Raw genomic sequence first — 19,730 nt, forward strand, 5'->3', positions numbered from 1 at the left:
CGTGTGTGTGTGCGTCGCGCGCGCGCGCGTGTGTGTGTGTGTGTGTGTGTGTGCGCGTGTGTGTGCATGTCTGTACCTTCTCCAGCCCAGTGAAGGTCCCCGGTGCCAGGGTAGTGAGCTGGTTATGAGCCAGGTGAAGGTACCGCATGTTGCTCAGCCCTGCGAAGGCCTGTGCCTCGATGCGTTCCAGTCGGTTGTTGTCCAGCTTCAGAACCTCCAGACTCCAGAGGCCCTGGAACGTCCCGGCCAGGATCTCAGCTATGTTGTTGTAGGAAATGTCCAGTTGCTGGAAAATAAATAAACAAATAAACAAAACATGATACACAACAAACGTCCTGTCCTGTGTGTTTGTGTATGTATATTTAAGTAAAGGGGTGTGCATGTGTATGTTTGTGTGTGTTCCCGGGATCTCAGCTATGTTGCTACAGGAAGAAAGAAAGGACTGTGGTTTTATTCTTGTGTTTGGCATGACCAGCCCAATCAGGGATATGTACATACAAGAAGGATTAACATCTGGGCAAATAAACCTCCTTATAAATGACACATCAGCTTGGAACATGGACAAAGGTCATTCCACATACACACACTTCAGAATCTGTAAAACTAGCACCATGTGACCATGGGGGACAGTGTAACTAGTTACCGGCCTGTGGCAGGCTGTAGTAGTGATCATGAGATATGTACATACAGTATAACATGTTACCTGCATGTGTGTGTGTACAAACATGCATAACTATAGTTACCTGCATGTGTCCAGCGAACACCCCTGGTCGCAGTGTCTCCAGACTGTTGTGGCTCAGCCTGAGTACCGGTGATTGTTACATGTTACCTGCATGTGGCTGGCTATAGTAACATGTATAACTACAGTGTAGTTACCTGCATGTGTCCAGCGAACACCCCCGGCCGCAGTGTCTCCAGCCTGTTGTGGCTCAGGCTCAGTATGTGGCTATAGTAGTATTAGTACATGTACATGCTATATATGTAACAGTAACTAGTTACCTGCATATGTGTGTGTACATGCATGTACGTGTACATGTATAACTTAAGTGTTACCTGCATGTGTCCAGCGAACACCCCCGCCCGCAGTGTCTCCAGCCTGTTATGGCTCAGACTCAGTACCGGCGAGTGCAGATCCACGAAGGCTCCCTCGGGAAGCTCGCTGATGTCGTTATAGTCGATGTACAGCGCCTGCAGCAGCCGTAGCGGGCGGAAAGCGGAGGGAGCGACAGTTCTGATGGTGTTGTAGGACAGGTAGAGCATCTGCAGCCGGACGTACCCCCTGCCCCGGAACCAGTCTGCCGGCACGTGCGAGATGTTGTTATGGTACAGTTTGAGAATCTCCGTCCCATTCGCGAGGGTGGCGGGGACGGGGTCGGGCCCGATGTTGATGCAGTCCATGGCATTGGCTCGGACGGGGTAAGTCTGGAGGTAGCAGGTGCAGGGAGGGGGGCAGGCCTCCCCTGAAACTGTCTGGAGATTCAGCAGCCCAGCAAGGAAACACAGCACGGCCTGGAACAGCATCGTGGTAGCAGGTGGGGACACTTCGGCCCGGGTTTGCAGCAAGTTCATGCTTCAATGTCTGCCATTTAATCTGGCACAGCTAGAGTTAGACTCTGATACTCTGGTCCTGACTTGGGCACAGGCTGATATCATGTAGACTCTGCTAGGCACAGCTAGACTCTGCTAGGCTCATGTAGACTCTGCTAGGTACAGTTAGCACTGCTAGGCGGACTCAGGCACAGCTAGACTCTGCTCTGGATCGGGCAGTCAGACTCCACAACTCCACAGTTAGACTCTGGGCTGATCCGTTGCTGGGCTGCAAAACAGAGAAGAAGTCACTGGTTACAAAGTGGCCTACTTTACAAGTCAGCTAGAAGGTGACACTGGGCAGACAAATGAGCAGGACTTTGTTGACTTTGTGTACCTAGGAATCCTGCCACAGTTTCCTGACAGGAGAGCTAGCCTCAGGAGGGGAATAGGAAGTCAGGGGCAACTCTAGCCTGGTTGTTGTGGAACAAGTTTGGGAAGACTGGGCCTGGGGAAAACTGGGCCAGCGGTGTCTGGTGTCCTGGGCTGGATCTGAAGGGTGCAGAAGAAACACAGCTGTGAGCCACATGGCGGCGGCAGGGGCCTGTCACACATACAGGGACACAGCTGAGCTGAGTGATGGAGGGAGCATTGTTATGGGGGGAGGGGCACAGGTACAGGTACAGGAACACAACTGATGGAGCATTGTTATATATGGGGGAGGGGCACAGGTACAGGGGCACAACTGATGGGGCATTGTTATATATGGGGGAGGGGCACAGGTACAGGGACACAACTGATGGGGCATAATTGTTATATATGGGGGAGGGGGTGTGCTCAGATACAGGGACACAGCTGATAGAGTCAGCATTGTTATGGGGAAGGGGGTGCATGTAGTTACAGAGATGTGTCACAGGTACAGGGACACAGCTGAGCTGAGTGATGGAGGGAGCATTGTATTATGGTTATATATGGGGGAGGGGCACAGGTACAGGAACACAGTTGACTAAGGAGATGTTATGCCAGTGGGACAAAGTTATTAAAAAAAACAATGCTTGAGGCTCCTTATATTATGCATCGGCCTGAAGGTGTCTAACATCCCAAAGGACAATCTGGTGGTTGCTGATGTATTACCTTTCACATCAACCCAAGAAAGTTGTGACAGTTTCATATCATGAAGCGGTTATATATAATAGCAATGGGGGTTGTCAACCAGTAAATGTAACTTGCAGTAATAACTTTTTTATTACTAAAAATTTTACCACAGGCTTCAATGGAGCTGGCCTGAGTGGGCCTCAAAACAACCTGGAATCCAGGCTATCCAGTCTCTCTGCCAGGCTGGTAGCAAAACTAACAGCATACAACTGTAAGGATCGCCCAAACCTACCTGGTTATAAAGTAATTCCTCCTCTCTCTAACAATGTGAGTCACACAGAGGGCATAGATAATTTATAATGAATAAATAAATAAATTTATAATGAGAATTTACCTTTAGAAATCCAGGGAAAGACTGAGGAATAATTGTGCACAGTACTCGGTGCCCCCTCCTCCTGCCTGAATATTCCCAGCCTCGATGTCAAGGAAATCGTCCAGCTTGGGTTACGTAAGCTTAAAGGGGGTGCCATAAGCCACCTTAAAAATCCAGGGAAAGACAGAGAATATTTGTGTGCAGTGCTCACAGCCCCCTCCTCCTGCCTGAATATTCCCAGCCTGAGACACGACCAGTTCTTCCACTTTATAGTTGGGGGCAATTTATTTCCTGGGTAATTCAGTGGGAGGACAATAGAGTATTATAGAGCCACTCATCAGGGCAGCCTGTTCATTAGGGAGATTGGCTGCGGGAGGGGGGCGTGGTGTCAGTGGGTCAGGAGTCTCATGACAAAGGGTCGGGCAGGGCTGGAAATACTGCTGGGTGCATGTGCACCTTATTGCACCCAAATTTGGAGCCGTGCACCCAATTTTTATTGTAGGTTTACTTATGTAAAGATGTTAAATGTAGTATACAGCATATTGTTGACATCTAAGTGTCAGAAAAATAATGAAATAATAGTTGTAGTACTTTTCTTAAGAAACGAAACATGATTAGTTTTTGCTAATTGGAATGATATAGGTTCTTATGATCATTTTTTTTGTAATTTCACACTGTTGATATTATGTGCCCTATATGTTGTGTCCTTATGTGTTGACTCTCTAACATCAGCTTTGCTGCCTTGAGAGTCAGTGTAATGTCTTGTTGCATTTTCAATAAATAAATTAGTTTTTGCTGACATTCTACTTATTTTATCTCATATGGTGCACCCAAAATATTTGTTGTGCACCCATTTTTTTTTAGGTTGGGTGCACCAGTGCACCTATTCCCAAAAGTGAATTTCGAGCCCTGGTCTGGCCTAACCAGGGAAATTTACGTCCACTCATCAGGTTTGAGTCAGCTGGGCAGACAGATTTGATTGTTCTGTTTTGGACCAGGAACTTCTGTAAGCAGGTTGTCAAGGTTAAACACTGTGACCCCTGATGTCACAAGGTTGTTCTAAAATAACTACGTCATATACAAGGTCATATTCATTCATTGTAAAACTACATTGCTGTGTTATGATACAAGGTCAGATTTAATGTGTAGATTCCTGAATTCTTTTAATTGGGTTAAACATGTTAAGTCAAATTTGCTATTAGAAATTGAACTCAAAATGGCCAAACCTGACTGTTCTTATTACTTATAATCTTAATATGTCTTCTAATGTCTTCTAGTTTTCATGAGTGATGTCCTAGGAGCTTAGCTAAACCCGAGAAAGCTGACTGTGTTTTAGCCAGGCTGTTGTGATGAGTCAGGGGGAAATATCAGTGGATTTTTTCACTGGCAGGGCTTCTTAAAACCTTCTGACCTTCAACCGGGCAGATGACCTTGGGCCTGTCTTTTCTTGTTGATTCTGCCTGACACAAGGTCAGAACAAACGCTCCATCAGCTGATAGGGCAAAGGTCACAGTCAGCTAATCAAACAGGCAGCACATGTGAGACCCACAATGCATTGTTTTCACCCAGCTGCAAAACTGTTTATTTTTTCTGGTCTTCCTTCGGAGCCAAAACAACTACAAGATACTGTAATTCACAAGTTTTTCGAGGTACTTCCATATTCGGCTTTTGCGGTCACTTCTATACTGCAAACTTATCATTACCGTGAACAAACTTTTTGCCGACTTTTTTTTTTCTGCACCTGCTGCCAGTTTTGTGGTTCATCTCCATTTTTCTTATTGCTACCATGAACATTAAGTGAATTACAGTAAATGTCTTCTTGCAAGTCCTCCTTGTCTTCAAAAATAATTCCTTGGTTTCTCAGAATCCAGAAGATGCTGAGTTAGTTTACTGTAATGAAGAGCAGACCTTAGGAGGCATGTGGGTTAATTGGCTGCCAGAATTGTGCAGATGAGATCCAGTGGTTTTGTTTCCTCTGTTGTACTTGTAATGTTTAGCTAGCTTACACACGAGTAGAATTGGAAAATAAGGCATTCAACATTATCATTCCTAATATGTTTATTCCTACCTACATGTAACTTACTGTAAGACAGTGATAAGAAAGAGGTAAGTTGTTGGTGTGACAGGTATGGCTGTTTTGACTGGTTTTGTGACATCTGCAGTGACCAGGCATGACCTGCAAACTGGCAACAGTAGGGCAGGAAAAGCCACTTTGTATCAGTTACTGTGGCGAGGCATGGCCTGGGAAATGGCAACACCAGGGGCAGGAAGAGCCACTTTGTATCAGTTTACTGTGAGGTGTGACTGTCAAACTGTATCACACTCCTCCAAGCTTTGAGGCTACCAGGCAGAGGCCAGGGGTGGAGATTTACTGTAAATAGTCAAATGTTCACGGTGGTTTTATTTTTGCAGTTTTTTTAAAATGTAACTTTAAAGCTACCCTAACCTACCCTACGACCAGTCATGCAAAACCCTGAACTTACAAACTCTGCATGATAGACGGGAAACTCTGTGCTACAAGTTCGGCAAGACCCTGTCCAAGTCCGACACTTACAAACAGTGGTTACCTCAACAAAGGGGCAAAGTCAGCGGGAGGGTTACCAGACAAAGTCACAAATACGACCCATTGCCAGCACGTACTAAACGCTACCAAAATAGCCTTCTACCGTATATTGTTAACCTGTTAAACGATGGCATTTAGTTTAGATAATTGTGGCATTTAGATTATTAATTGGTATCTTTGATAATTAATGTGTATCTTTTAAATATGCAATTGTACCTTTTTATATATGCATTGCGTCTTTTAAATATGTAATTCAACTTTTAAATATGTATTGTCACCTGTTCGCAGCTTGTAAACTTTTAGAGCGATTGTTTATGTCAACTTGTGAAATTTGTATATGTACATGAACTCGCAATTCAGCTAATAAGCTGCGATGAGTTTGTATTCGCACAATGAATAAACCATTCATACATATCACATATAGCTTAAAGACTGTGACACTTGGTTGATAATTGTGGTTAATAATTGTGACATTTGGATGGTTAATAATTGTTATAATTGGATGTTTACATGTAATAGTTGTCACATTTTGCTGGTTGATAACTGCTATATTTTGATTGGCAAAACAGACAAAAGCAACTTAGAAGACCTAGCCAACCTGGCCTTGTGATACGGATCACACACACCATATGATACATGTCAGGCTGATTAAGGTTCGTTAGTACAGGCAGGTTAGAGTTCGTTAGCACAGTCCACTGGTTTTGGTTGTTATAATTAGCATTGTCCAGGAGAGGGGTGTTGGGGAATCCTTGCTCAGCATAATTAGTACAAAGTGCGCTCAACTGGCTTGTCCCCAGTCTGATGTAAATTTGGGGTAAATTATGTGCAGGAAAAACTTGTCCGATTTGTTTTGCCTGTCGACTTTAATAACAGCTGGTATCTTATAACTGTTTTTATAAAGGCTGAGAGCCAAGAATGACATCTTAGAAAATTTAACCTTAAACTGGAACATTCAGATGATATCACTGTATACAAAGAAGCCTCAGCTCAAAAATGCAACTCAGATTCATTGGTAGAAAACGGTTCCCAATTAGCCGGTTTCGCTTAACGAGTCTCATGTCTTGGAGAAATGAAAAAGATGGCTGCATCAGACAAGTTGGAACTCTGCCATGCCACTAATGAAATGAGTGTGTGGGGAGGCCCAGACCTCGGTCAACTGTACTACGGTATACCAGACATTTTCCCTACATCCATACAAACGGGGCATGTTATACAGCAGTAATACAGACATCTGCCAGGCATTCTGGGCTAAAATAAATTCAAACTTCATTGGTGGTACAAAAACAAAACTTAAAATTTGTTAAAACTTCGAGCCCCTGAACACATTCTGCAGGACAACAGAGCTCAGCTTACGGCAACATCACATAACAAGAAACAACACCAGCAAAGTCCGAGTCTTGTCTTATCTTGTCCAGAAACAAACCCACAAACTTCTATAATCTCCTTGCAGGAATAAGACTCCAGGTTTGCTAAGAAACTAGAAATAAGACGGCGGACACCCCAGACCTACCTCAGACGTCTTCAGGTTTGTCTTGTCTGAGAAGCCCCCAAGTTGACCTTCAGTTTGAGTAATGAGGCGGGTCGCTCACCCGGAACCTGCACACCCCTGCAGGCCGGTGTAACGAGCCGTGGTAATAGCTACTTCCTCATCTCTGGGGATCTACCATTCTGTATCTGGGGGGGGGGGCACTTACCTCCAACTTCCAAGCAGATATGTGGTTTAGTTTTTTTTTTTGTTTTTGCTGATTAGAAAGAATGAAATTGATTTGTTGAGGGAAATGAAACATGGACAAATACAACAAATATTTAATGTCCATATAACACTAAAGGATAAAGTTTGGAATTGTCAGATAGCTCTGAAATCTCCAAGCAGATATGAGGATTCCGGCTTGTTGTTTTTCATGTCTCCAAGCAGATACATGTTTGAGGGTTTGTTTGCTCACTCCAGCTTGTTTTGCATGTCTTTTTTGTGGCATGTTTAGATAAGTTGTGACAACTTCCCCAAACTGGTCTGTTGTTCTGCTGAGTCAACAAACTTCCTGAGTGTGCCTCTCCATCAAAAGTCTTATCAGGACGGTTTCTTGGCTCGGAGACAAGAACACAAAATGTCTTGTTAGTTTTACCTCCACTTCTCAAGGAGTGCGAATAAAAAACTTCCTTATATGTATAACAGATCTGTTAAAAATTTTGCTCAATCCAACTAATGTTCAAGGTTCACCTTCAGATATTCCTGATGATGCAAAGTTTTGTAAAAGAAACACTGGTGCCACATAAGAGATACTCAGAAAGGTTACCACTCAGAAATTCTTAAATTTCAGAAAGACCAAACTGTGGATTGTCATTCATGCAGTCTTTTCTGATACATACACAAGTGTGAGTTTCCTTTTCTCCTATATCATTGTACCCATCTTCACACAAAACTTGTCTTATTCAGGCTATTGCACAATCAGTGAGAGACTCTAGCTGTTTGTACAGAATTGTTCCACTCTGGTTTAAAGTCGGTTTCTTTAATGATTGTTCAGTCCAGTTTGTCCCCAGGAAAGGCTCCCATTACAGAGGATGTTTGTCTGATGAACCAGACCCTGTAAATAACATGATTACAGAAGGCCAGGCCTGCATCAGGCATAACACACCTCTGTCACAACAAATCACTCAGGAATTCTGAACGGCTTTACTCCAAAACTAACTTGTCCCAACACAAAACTCTGGTAGCCATTAATTCTGTAACCCAAGCTATCGGCCTGAAGGTCACCTTTATTTGACCTTCGTGTCTGCTTGTGTGACTTTCCTTTGAAGTTGCCCCCTCCAGTTGGAGAGTTGGAACGGTCTAATCTGGTACATTAGCGGAACAAAGTTCCACCATCTTGGCCAGAATGCCTGGTATGAACTTCTGTCAAGGTCGTGTGGTGATGTGATTAACCTTGAGGGAAAGGGACAAACACCAAACAGCTGGAAACAACCAGGCTACAGTTTCAGATGATTGGTGCCTCTAATTTTGTCATTAAAGCAATATTTCTGGGTTTAGCTTTTCCAACAGCTGTACAGGAGTATTTTACCCTGGATCAAGAAATAAATGAAAAGGAAGCCGTGGAATTATGCTGTTGAACAGTGGCTGATCTGCCTTGATTCCTGCCCCGGGGCCTCAGAAATTGTCAGAGTTATACAGCTAAAGTGGGCTGGGCCCAGGGATCCAAAGCATCTTCATAAGTCTGAAAAACAACATTTCATGACCTTGGCTGGCCAACATAGCATTCCAATCTGTCCATGTTTGCTGTCTGCTGTGTACAACTTACTAGTACTGCAGGGGCTGTTAGCAAAGTCCAGCTTTGTACAAAGCATATTTCTGATACTGTTGGGGGGGGGGGGTTTCCTGATGCAACCACTTGTTATTTATTTATTGAAAATGCAACAGGACATTAACTGACTCTGACAAGGCAGCAAAGCTGATATTAGAGAGTCAACATATAACAACCACTTGTTAATGACTTAGAGAGTCAACATATAACAACCAAGTTTGTTAATGACCCGGTGCAAGGTGGTTCAGCCACTGTCTGTTCGTAACTTTGGAACAAACTGTGAGCCAAAGGAGTGGTTCTTTAAGTTATTTCTTTAATTCGTACCTGAGGAGGAGAATTTGGGTAGAACCAGAACAACCCAGCAACTACATCACTCCATCACATCATCATCACTCAACTACTTCTAAACAGGGTTTTATTAAGTTAATTGCTTTGAATGTCTTTCCCAGTAATCCATTCTAGGACTCAGTTCCTGTGAATCACCCACAGCCCCCCCCCCCCCATCTGCCCCAGAGGATTGTTTCTCTATGCTTTATACAGCGTATCTTACTGAACTGTTTATATAATCCACACGTACTGGCTGAGCTGACAGAAGTTGCAGGCATCTGACTCCAGAGTATATTTGTACAATGTTCTTCTGGCAGACAAAACAAGTCGCTACGTGTTCAGGTCATATAACAGGGCAGGCCTGAGTGATTTGAGCCTCCTGACCTGTGTATACCCCAGACAGGCACTTGGCCAAATTACAGTAGCCTCCTGACCTGTCTGCCCCAGACAGGCACTTGGCCAAATTACAGTAGCCAGCTGTAATGGCTTCATTCTCAGATGACAACTCAGGAGCCTCTGCCAAACTGGGATGACTTGTGGAGGAAAGTAAGCTGAGAGATTGACCCTCTCATAGAATACTAGAGGTCGCCCCCCTCCCACCCAGAGGCTCAGATATCTGGAGAGCAGGCAGAAATAAGACCTGCCCTCCATAGAACACTAGCTGAAGGTCAGTTCAATGTCAAGGGAACTGCAGAAGCCATGGCTTTGCTAGAATTATGGGTTATTAAGGATGACAGGTTTGGGTGAAATTAACATCCACCTTTATGCTGACACTATATGGAAGACTCAAAACTTTGATAACTTGAATTTTAATCAAAGAAAATAGTTGGCAGCAGGCCAGAAAACTTTAAAAGTTGCAAGGTTTGTATTTTGACTTAACTGAGATAAGATGGAGTGAGAAGGAAATTGCAGAGATGGTGTTGTGTCTTATATTTTCATAGACATAACCGTCAGTGTAGCTAAGATATAACGTTATACAGTAGGCAATGTATTTACGTACTAGGCAATATCAGTGCTGACGCTTCAATAAGTTATGTTGGTTAACAGTTAACTGTGTACCAGCCTGACACACTTGAGGTAGTTTAGTCCAGTCGTGACACTCACAGCTCAGAGTTAAGTTTACAGCACAGAAATGGTTCCCTGCTGGGGGGAAATTTGCTCTGAATGTGCATCTGGGCAGGGGTTTGTATCAGCGCTAAGGGGGGCTATTTAACAACTCAGAGGGGGGCTATGTACCAGCTCAGAGGGGGTAGGGTAAGGTTAGGGGGGTTTTGTACTGGCTCTGAGGGGGGTCAGAGGACAAGATGGAGGCTAGCAGGCACTGTGACCTCTCACCTCTAGAACACTATGGTAACGGTTGACCTCTCACCTCTGTAACAATGACAACCAACTGTTCCCCACAATGGGACAAAAACAGACAGGAATTGCAGCTGAGCAGGAAAATCTATTTATAATGTGCTGCTTCTGTTGGATGATGGACGGTCCCAGGCTGGGAGATGGGGGGTGGGCCACATCAATTTAATTCATTGGTTCTCGGATTTTTCCAGAAAAAAATGAAGCCACAGGGTGCAAAAAAAACATCCTATTATAGGCCCAAATGCAACAAAAGGAGCCATGAAGTCAACATAAAAGACTGGGTTAATATATTCAAACAATGAATTTTGAACTGTTAATCAAATCACTGCATTGATAGATGGAAACACTGTAACAACTGTGGAGAAAATAAGTTTCCTCAACTGTTGGAGGCAAAATATGAGCATTTTTTAGTTAATTCAGCTTTTTTTTTTTTTGCAAATCAGAAAAAAATGAAGCGGCGAATCCGAGAACCAGCAAACTAAATTAGTGTGGCCTTATGGAAGGCTGAATATCCAGTTACCTGAGCTCCCAACATTCCCGTACTGCAGGGTGGAATTCCTGACTGATCGCTGGACCTGATCACTAAAGTCCTGCTTATCAGATCATTCACTCAAGTTTGTCTCAAATGAAACTTGCTGATATCAGCACTTTCTGAAAATTGATCACACACATCTTGTTGTGTTATGAGGACAGGTGCAGTTGGTTTCTATATTGTGTCAGATATTTCAGCAGAATGCCTCTGGAAGCCCAGAATTAGCCGGGGGCTCAGACTATTTCTATTGCGTTTGGGTGAGTTCTCTTCCAGGCTACAGCAGCTTTGCTTGATGGGGTGGAAAAATGAACTCCTGCTGGGAAGAGAGCCAGAAAAGACTGGGAACCAGGCTAAGTTTAGTAAGAATGCCTCTGGAATCCCAGAATGGCTGAAGACCAGACCAGAAAGGCTATATGGAAACTCTGAGCGCCTAAATTTGAATTAAGTTCCAAAGTTAAATATGAAATCCCAGAATGCGTCTAGAAGCCCAGAATTCCTATATGGAAGGCCAGAATTCCAGAATGCTTGTATGGAAACCTATACTGGAAACCCAGACCAGAATGCCTGACTATATGTACGTAAAAGCCCAGACCAGAATGCCTGACTATATGTACGTATGGAAGCCCAGACCAGAATACCAGACTATATGTACATGTATGTATGGAAGCCAGGACCAGAATACCAGACTATATGTACGTATGGAAGCCCAGACCAGAATGCCTGACTATATGTACATTGTACATGTACGTATGGAAGCCCAGGACCAGAATGCCTGACTATATGTATGTATGGAAGCCCAGACCAGAATGCCTGACTATATGTACATGTACAGTACGTATGGAAGCCCAGACCAGAATGCCTGACTATATGTATGTATGGAAGCCAGGACCAGAATGCTGTATGGAAACTCCATCCCTGAGCAGTCAGCTGCTGCCTCCATCAGCCCTGCTCTGTTTGTTTGGACTCCTGTTGCCAGTTGTTTGGGCTCCCAGCAGCCAGGAAAAATGCCGGCCTCAGTCAGTGGGTCCTGGCGCTGTGTTGACTTTGCAGGCTGGACAAGCAGCAGTAATGTACACCAACAAACTGCTACATTTCCCCCTGCCTGGCAGCAGCAAAACGCCCTCCAGAAATCCACTCACAAAACCGCAGTTCATTCAGGGAACAAGGCTCAGGAATCCACGCACAATAGAAAAGTGAAGTACTACACAAAATTTCTGCCCAGGGGAACAGTCTACTGTAGGTTCAGTTATTTTCGCAGGTCTCATGATAGATGGGAAAGGAGCTCTGTGGTGTGGAACACTTCTGTAGTACACTGGGAATGCATATTCATGGCTCCTTGATATAGAGAGGTCGGTCACCATCAAAAATGAAAAAGGAAACTTGCCCCCCAAAAATATTTTCAAGATTTACAGTAGTTGCCTAGGGAAAAACTAAAGCAAACTGTACAATAGGAATTGTACGGTTGGGATGAGGGAGACAATAGGAACTGAACAGTAGCGAGGAGGAATTCAAACAAATTATAGGGACTGTAGAATAATTTGCAGGCCAGTTTTCCAGCAGGGTGGACATGGCATGCTGAGAAAGGGGGACACTCACAGTACAGTTTCCATGAGCTGGCAAACTGGCCCCTCACTCCCCATCACTTACAATTATCTACAGTCACTATAGTATAGGGTAGAGGAGAAAAGTTTATAGCTTACCTCTGGAGAAGGGAAACTGTATTTGTGAGTGGAAGACTAGAGCCGCGGTAAATCCGTGTGGAGAAAGCGGACCTGATGTCTAACTGTAGAGCCAGACTGCTGATGTCTAACTGTGGGCCCAGACTGCTGAAACTGAGTTCCCAGACTGCTGACCTGGTTTACTGGGAGGCTGCTCCTGTCACTGCCTGAATCAAAAACACTTGTGGGACATACCATTGCTGCAGGGGGGTGGGGTAGGCTTCTCTCTAAGGGACTGCCAAAAATATGTTGGGTAGGAGGTCAGCAAAGAAGTCATAAAATACCCTCCAATCACATGAAAAGGAGTCACACCACTTTGGGTAAGAACCTTCTTGTTAATAAGGCGTGATGAAGAACTCCAGCTTTACAACCTCTGATGAAGGAGGTTGATTTTAAACCTCCTTGCTCTGATTAACTGTGCCAAGGCTGCAGTTGTCATTGAGAGGAGGAGGGCTGCTTTAGAGGTCATGTGTAAGTCACCTTGAAGGAATGAGGTTATGTTTCCTCCTTATTCCACACAAGGACTTTTGTCTTAACTTATTCCCTTGGATCTTCAGTTTCACTTGACTTCTTGGACTGGACCCAAGGTGTTGTCAGGATGTTTCAGCCTTTTCTATCATGGATAACAAAGTTTCTTCACACACATTTTTTTCTGCCATGCTGCCAGCTGAATTTCTCAGTTTTGCAGTTCAAGATTATTGCAGATAACGACCCATTTCTTAGAAAATGTACCAGAAAATAATGAGAGGTCCCAGCCTGGCTGGTTCCCTGTGGTAAGCCTGGCTGGTTCCCTGTGGTATATTTTATGACAAGCTGGGACAGTTTTGGAGCTGGCAGTGGGGAGTTATGGGGGTGTCAGGGGAGAGCCATTTCTGGTATAGAAAGGATCATGCGTGCAGGCTGTACCACTGTAGTAGGGGTGTGCAGGCCGTACCACTGTAGCAGGGGTGTGCAGGCTGTACCACTGTATTAGAGGTGTCTTCCCTTTTTTTGTTCTTCCACCCTTCTCTACCCTCAAACTTCCATGGATGGCTCCAACCACTGTAGCCATGCCATGGTGGACTGTACCATCTCCACAGGGGTACGGGGGTGATCCCGACCCTTAGGACCATTTTCCAGAAGGCAGTGGGGAAAGAAGCCAGGTAGAATGATTTGTGTCGTCAGCAGGCAAAATAACCTTCAGCACGAGTGGCTTCTCTGGTCATGTGTGTAGTTTTGATTGATTGATAGATTCCCTGATTGATTGATTGATAGATTTACTGATTGATTGATTGATAGATTTACTGATTGATTGATTGATAGATTTACAGATTGATTGATTGATTGATTGCTTGTGTTGCAGACATGTGATGAATGAACTGCTGGACACGGAACAGATCTACGTCAGCGAGCTGTACGACATTCTCGAGGTGAGCTTTGCCGTCTTTTTCTGAACTTGAGCAGCAAGTTTCTTTACTTATAGTAAATAATAGTAGTAGTCATAGTAGATACTGTAGATAGGAGATGTTAAGTAGGATTTACCATGGTCAGTATTGACCGACGGAGGCCATATATAGTAATGTAAATGCACGGTTGCAGGCTTGGTCCTACCTGCACAGACACAGATCTCCAGGAGGCCAATGAAGCAGCGCGGAACTGGCTGGAGTGGACTGGCGACAAGCTATGATGATGATGATGATGTAAATGCTGTTGTGCAAATCTGTAATACTTAGTAAAGAACTTCCGTTAAAGTCAAAGTCAGCAGCTGTACTTGCCTTTATTGTGGATCAAATTAACATTCTCAATAGGCTAAGCAGTGATACTAGCATCGACTTTTCCTAGCTACGGAATGAAGATACATGTACAATAATTCTACTATCCCCCAGGGCTACTACAAGCAGTTTGACAACCCGGAGCTGGCCCACCTCATCCCCCCCATCCTGCATGGCAAGCGCAGTGTCCTGTTCGGGAACCTCGACGAAATCTACAACTTCCACAACGAGTAAGTAACAACAATGGAGAATAAATAACTAACTAACGGTTTGCCTAACTTTATAATGTATATAACACATGTACACAATCTACATGTCTACTCTACACATTCCACCAGATTCTCCAACTTATTCCTGTGATTGTCACATTCACACAATCTACCTAACTCTACCGCTTGCTCACCATGCCTACACAATCTACCTAACTCTACATGTTGCTCACCATGCCTGAACAATTCTTCCTAACTCTACATGTTGCTCACCATGCCTGAACAATTCTTCCTAACTCTACATGTTGCTTACCATGCCTACACAATCTACCTAACTCTACATGTTGCTTACCATGCCTACACAACCTACCTAAGTCTACAATTTACACAATGGTGCACGCCCTGCACAACTACATGTACCTAATGTTTTACCTCTTCACAACATCTGGCAAACTTTTTTCTTAGCCTCAGCAAATGTCAATTGTTATTCACTATGTTGACCATATTGTTGTTTGTTTGTTTGTTTGTTAGGGTGTTCCTTGTGCTGTTGGAGAACCACAGGGACAGACCAGCGCTGGTTGGCAGGTGTTTTGTGGAGAGGGTGAGTCAGCTTCTGTGCTCTGAACCAGAACTAGGTGTGAATATTGAAAGAAATATTGTTTGTTTGCTACTGTTTCATGCATTTTTATGATAATTATCATTCATTGTTTTTCATTCGCCTGTTGTCTGTTGTTACAGCAAGAAGACCTGCAGATGTACAGCAAATACTGCCAGAACAAAACTCGCTCAGAGGCGCTGAGACGCGACTGTGGGGACAACGCCTTCTTCAAGGTAACGCACTTACTGACTAACTCACTCACAAACTCACTTACTAACTTACTTACTCACAAACTCACTTACTAACTTACAAAGTCACTGAGCAGTCACTAGTTTGTATCAGCCCTGGTGCCCTTCATGTAGCCATCCTGTGTGCTGTCCATTGTTCCCTACAGGAGTGCCTGCTCAGACTGGCTGCCTTTAGAAGCCTAACCTGTGCTGTCCATTGTTCCCTACAGGAGTGCCTGCTCAGACTGGCTGCCTTTAGAAGCCTAACCTGTGCTGTCCATTGTTCCCTACAGGAGTGCCTGCTCAGACTGGCTGCCTTTAGAAGCCTAACCTGAGCTGTCCATTGTTCCCTACAGGAGTGCCAGCTCAGACTGGGCCACAAGCTGCCTTTGGAAGCATACCTCCTGAAGCCAGTGCAGCGCATTACAAAATACCAGCTGCTGCTGAAGGAGATGCTGAAATACACTCAGGACCAGGAAGGCAGGCAGGACATTGATGACGCATTGGCCACCATGCTGGAGGTCCTCAAAAATGTCAATGACATCATGCATCAGATCGCCATCACCGGATTTGATGTGAGTTGAACAAGTTTCTTTTTCTGTTGTTGTTCCCCAGGGCGAAGGGTTAGGGTTAGGGTTGGCTAGTTATGGTTAGCTGGTTAGGGTTAGGGTATTTATTGAGAGATTCTGATGTTGTTACTCCAGGGTGACCTGTCCCAGCAGGGAAAACTGCTGATGCAGGGTTCCTTCAGCGTTTGGAGCTCCAGTAAGGACAGTAAAGTCAAGGCTCTGCGGATCCGACCGATGCAGAGACACATCTTCCTGTACGAGAAGCTGCTTCTCTTCTGCAAGAAACGGGAGGACATCAAGGAGGGGGAGAGGGCGTGTTACAGCTACAAGAACTGCATACAGGTAACTAATTAACTAACTAACAAACCTGATACAGCTACAAGAACTGTATATTATTATTAGTTACACTTTGATGATGATGTTGATGATGATGATGATGTTAATGATGATGATGATTATGCCCCCCCAGATGAGTGCAGTCGGCATCACAGAGAACGTGAAGGGCGATGCCCGCAAGTTCGATGATGATGATGATGATGTTGATGATGATGCTGATAATGATAATGTTGATGATGATGATGATGATGTTGATGATGATGCTGATAATGATAATGTTGATGATGATGAGGATGATGTTGATGCTGATGCTGATGTTGATGATGATGATGATACTAATTATGACGATGATACTAATGATGTTGATGATGTTGATGAAGATGATGTTGATGATGCCCCCACAGATGAGTGCAGTCGGCATCACAGAGAATGTAAAAGGCGACGCCCGTAAGTTCGAGGTCTGGCTGCACGGCAGATCTGAGGTGTACACCTTCCAGGCCCCCACCGCCGACACCAAGTCCATCTGGCTCAAGGAGATCCGCCGAGTCCTGCTCTCGCAGTTTGACGCTTGCAAAGGTATGAAAATGGGTTATTATGACATTAACTTCAAAACAGTCACAACCCGAAGGCTGAAGCAATATTACAGAAATAAACTAGCAAAACATACAAAAAAACAATTTTCTACACAAGCTAAAATCAAGAGTAAAAGTTTAACGGTTAACATAACCATACCCATATACACGATTCAATTCTAAAATTGTAGTAAGTTAAAATCAGATACAATGTAGAAAGTCTAGGGGGAATTGGGACATTTGTGGACAATTACATGTTCAGTAGACAGACCATGTTTGGTACAGCACTCGTTCTATACACTCAGGTGGGGCTTCACCTGCTGCTCCTCCTAAACAGCAACAACAACAACTACAACAACTACATCAACAACATCAACAACAACAACAGCTACATCAACAACAACAGCAACATCATCAACAACAACAACCCCAGGGCAGGGTCACGTCTGCAGGGGTCGTGCCTGATCTGACCTTTAACCCTGCCATACACCTTACTCCGCCTCAGTTTGACTCTGCTGAAGGTTTGTTTGTTTATGTTTGAATTTTTGAGTTAACTTTTAGTTCATTTGAAAACAGTTTGAATGTTCTGAGTTAGCTTTCAGTTCATTATGTTTGAGATAACTCTGAGTTAACTTTTAGTTTTTTGTCTTTTATTAGTTTGCAGTTACTTTGAGTTAACTTTTAGTTAATTATGTTTGAATTTATTCTGAGTTAACTTTTAGTCCTATGTTACCTGTAATTTGTTCATAAACACGGGTTTTATTCCCACAATTTGTTTGTCGCACAGCTCTATGTACACACAACAGAACACACAAACATTGCAGACAAGCCCTATTAAAAAGCCAAGCTACAGAATAACAAACATTTCATCCTGTCAGATCTGAACAGGCAGCGCTGCGTGGCAAACTGTAGAATGGAAGATTGTCCATTCATGTCCCGACACGCTCTCTTCGGGGTCACGTGTTGGAGACGCATAGTCTCGCGAGAGTTTTTGTGCCAATTCCATCATATGGTGGGACCATCTGAACATGATTTAAACTTTTACCCAACACATTAGGGCTAAAAAAACCTCACAGTATAATGGTTTAAACAACTCTAAATGCCCAGGACTTCATCACATAAATAATGGCAGATGCATTACTCACTAACAGTTACTTGTATGTACTGCTTCCTGCACAGGACCTACCTATTACAGCGCCGCCTAGCAGCTGCCATTGGTGCTGCAACATGATACTCACGCTTCCTTCCTTCCTTCCTTCTTATTCAGCTACTCGTAAGACTAACTCGCTCCCAGCCAACACACGAGCTCCAGGCAACACTACTGCAGGTAAATTCTCCTTACTGCAGGTAAATTCTCCTTACTACAGGTAAAATCTCCTTACCGCAGCTAAATTCTCCTTAATGCCGATAAAATTCTCCTTACTGCAGGTAAATTCTCCTTACTGCATCATGTTTTGGTGCTGCCCAGAAAAACAGTGAATGCAAAATGCAAGCAAACATTATGTTGAATCTGCATGTCTCTATTAAAAACTGGATTTTATATAATGCATCTCCAGTAATGAAACTTTCCCGTTTTCCAGGAGTGCCCCAGCGCCAGTCCTCTGACCTGTCTGACACGCAGGACAGCCACCGGCCGAACCTGTCCCCGAACACTGTGCACAAGTAAGCACACTTCTGCTAACAGTTCTATAGTGTTTTAAGAACAGTTCTGTAGTTCTAAGAACAGTTCTATAGTTCTGAGAACAGATCTAATAGTTCTAAGAACAGTTCTATTAGTTCTAAAAACAGTTCTATAGTTCTAATCTAAGAACAGATCTAATAGTTCTAAGAACAGATCTAATAGTTCTAAGAACAGTTCTATAGTTCTAAGAACAGTTCTGTATAAGGTATTGATTATTGGTTACTGATTCAGACTGATGAAACAGAATCAGTAGAGCTGACAGCCCGAGAAGAGCCCTGGTTTATTAGTTATTGATAATTGGTTATTGATCATCGGTTATTGATTCTGACTGATGAAACAGAATCAGTGGGGCTGACAGCCAGAGAAGAGCCCTGGTTTATTGGTTTATTGATAATTGGTTATTGATTATCGGTTATTGATTCAGACTGATGAAACAGAATCAGTGGGGCTACCAGCCCGAGAAGAGCCCTGGTTTATTAGTTATTGATAATTGGTTATTGATCATCGGTTATTGATTCTGACTGATGAAACAGAATCAGTGGGGCTGACAGCCAGAGAAGAGCCCTGGTTTATTGGTTATTGATAATTGGTTATTGATTATCGGTTATTGATTCAGACTGATGAAACAGAATCAGTGGGGCTACCAGCCCGAGAAGAGTCCGTCCCCCAAAGATTACAACGACAATGGTATCCCATCATCCTCCAGTAACGGCGACAGCGGCGTGGCGACGACCTCCGTGGAGGACGAGGATTCCGACGACATTGGCTGGTCCAGCGACGAGTTCTCCAACTCTGAGGACGAGATGGACTCTCAGATGTACGAGGTACGTACCACAGTCTACTATTACACAGCTGTACCACTGTTACACACAGCTGTACCAGGGGTTTTTCTAGAAAAATCTGGCATGAGGGAGCGGTATCACGGCGAGGGAGCGAAGCGACCGAGGGGGGGTTGGTGGCGGAAGGGGGGGTAGTCCCCCCTTCGCCATGTGAAGCCTTT

General features: G+C 44.0%; 2 protein-coding genes across 4 annotated transcripts in view; one reads left to right on the plus strand and one right to left on the minus strand.

The window, feature by feature from the left end:
• LOC109466958 (nyctalopin-like) overlaps window positions 1-12,969 on the minus strand; it is a 15,983-nt gene extending 3,014 nt beyond the window's left edge. The window contains exons 1-3 of one of the 2 annotated variants that reach the window (XM_019764841.1): window positions 12,770-12,969; window positions 1,054-1,816; window positions 77-286 (exon numbers count right to left, since the gene is read on the minus strand). In XM_019764841.1, the coding sequence (XP_019620400.1) occupies window positions 77-286; window positions 1,054-1,569 (726 nt within the window). In that variant the 5' untranslated portion in view covers window positions 1,570-1,816; window positions 12,770-12,969. Of the gene's footprint in view, window positions 1-76; window positions 287-1,053; window positions 1,817-7,068; window positions 7,171-12,769 lie in introns of those variants that run through there. The other variant, XM_019764842.1, reaches the window with a different exon arrangement.
• The window catches only part of LOC109466957 (guanine nucleotide exchange factor DBS-like), a 38,897-nt gene that overhangs the window by 13,519 nt on the left and 5,648 nt on the right, over window positions 1-19,730 (plus strand). For both annotated transcript variants that reach the window (XM_019764839.1, XM_019764840.1), the window contains exons 7-18: window positions 14,130-14,196; window positions 14,653-14,768; window positions 15,279-15,348; window positions 15,486-15,578; window positions 15,929-16,147; window positions 16,277-16,483; window positions 16,611-16,644; window positions 16,916-17,053; window positions 17,355-17,570; window positions 18,317-18,376; window positions 18,630-18,711; window positions 19,347-19,554. In XM_019764839.1, the coding sequence (XP_019620398.1) occupies window positions 14,130-14,196; window positions 14,653-14,768; window positions 15,279-15,348; window positions 15,486-15,578; window positions 15,929-16,147; window positions 16,277-16,483; window positions 16,611-16,644; window positions 16,916-17,053; window positions 17,355-17,570; window positions 18,317-18,376; window positions 18,630-18,711; window positions 19,347-19,554 (1,510 nt within the window). The remainder of the gene's footprint in view (window positions 1-14,129; window positions 14,197-14,652; window positions 14,769-15,278; window positions 15,349-15,485; window positions 15,579-15,928; window positions 16,148-16,276; window positions 16,484-16,610; window positions 16,645-16,915; window positions 17,054-17,354; window positions 17,571-18,316; window positions 18,377-18,629; window positions 18,712-19,346; window positions 19,555-19,730) is intronic.

The sequence above is a fragment of the Branchiostoma belcheri genome, unplaced genomic scaffold (assembly GCF_001625305.1).
Source record: "Branchiostoma belcheri isolate BF01 breed outbred unplaced genomic scaffold, Haploidv18h27 scaffold172, whole genome shotgun sequence".
In the NCBI taxonomy this organism is placed as follows: domain Eukaryota; kingdom Metazoa; phylum Chordata; class Leptocardii; order Amphioxiformes; family Branchiostomatidae; genus Branchiostoma; species Branchiostoma belcheri.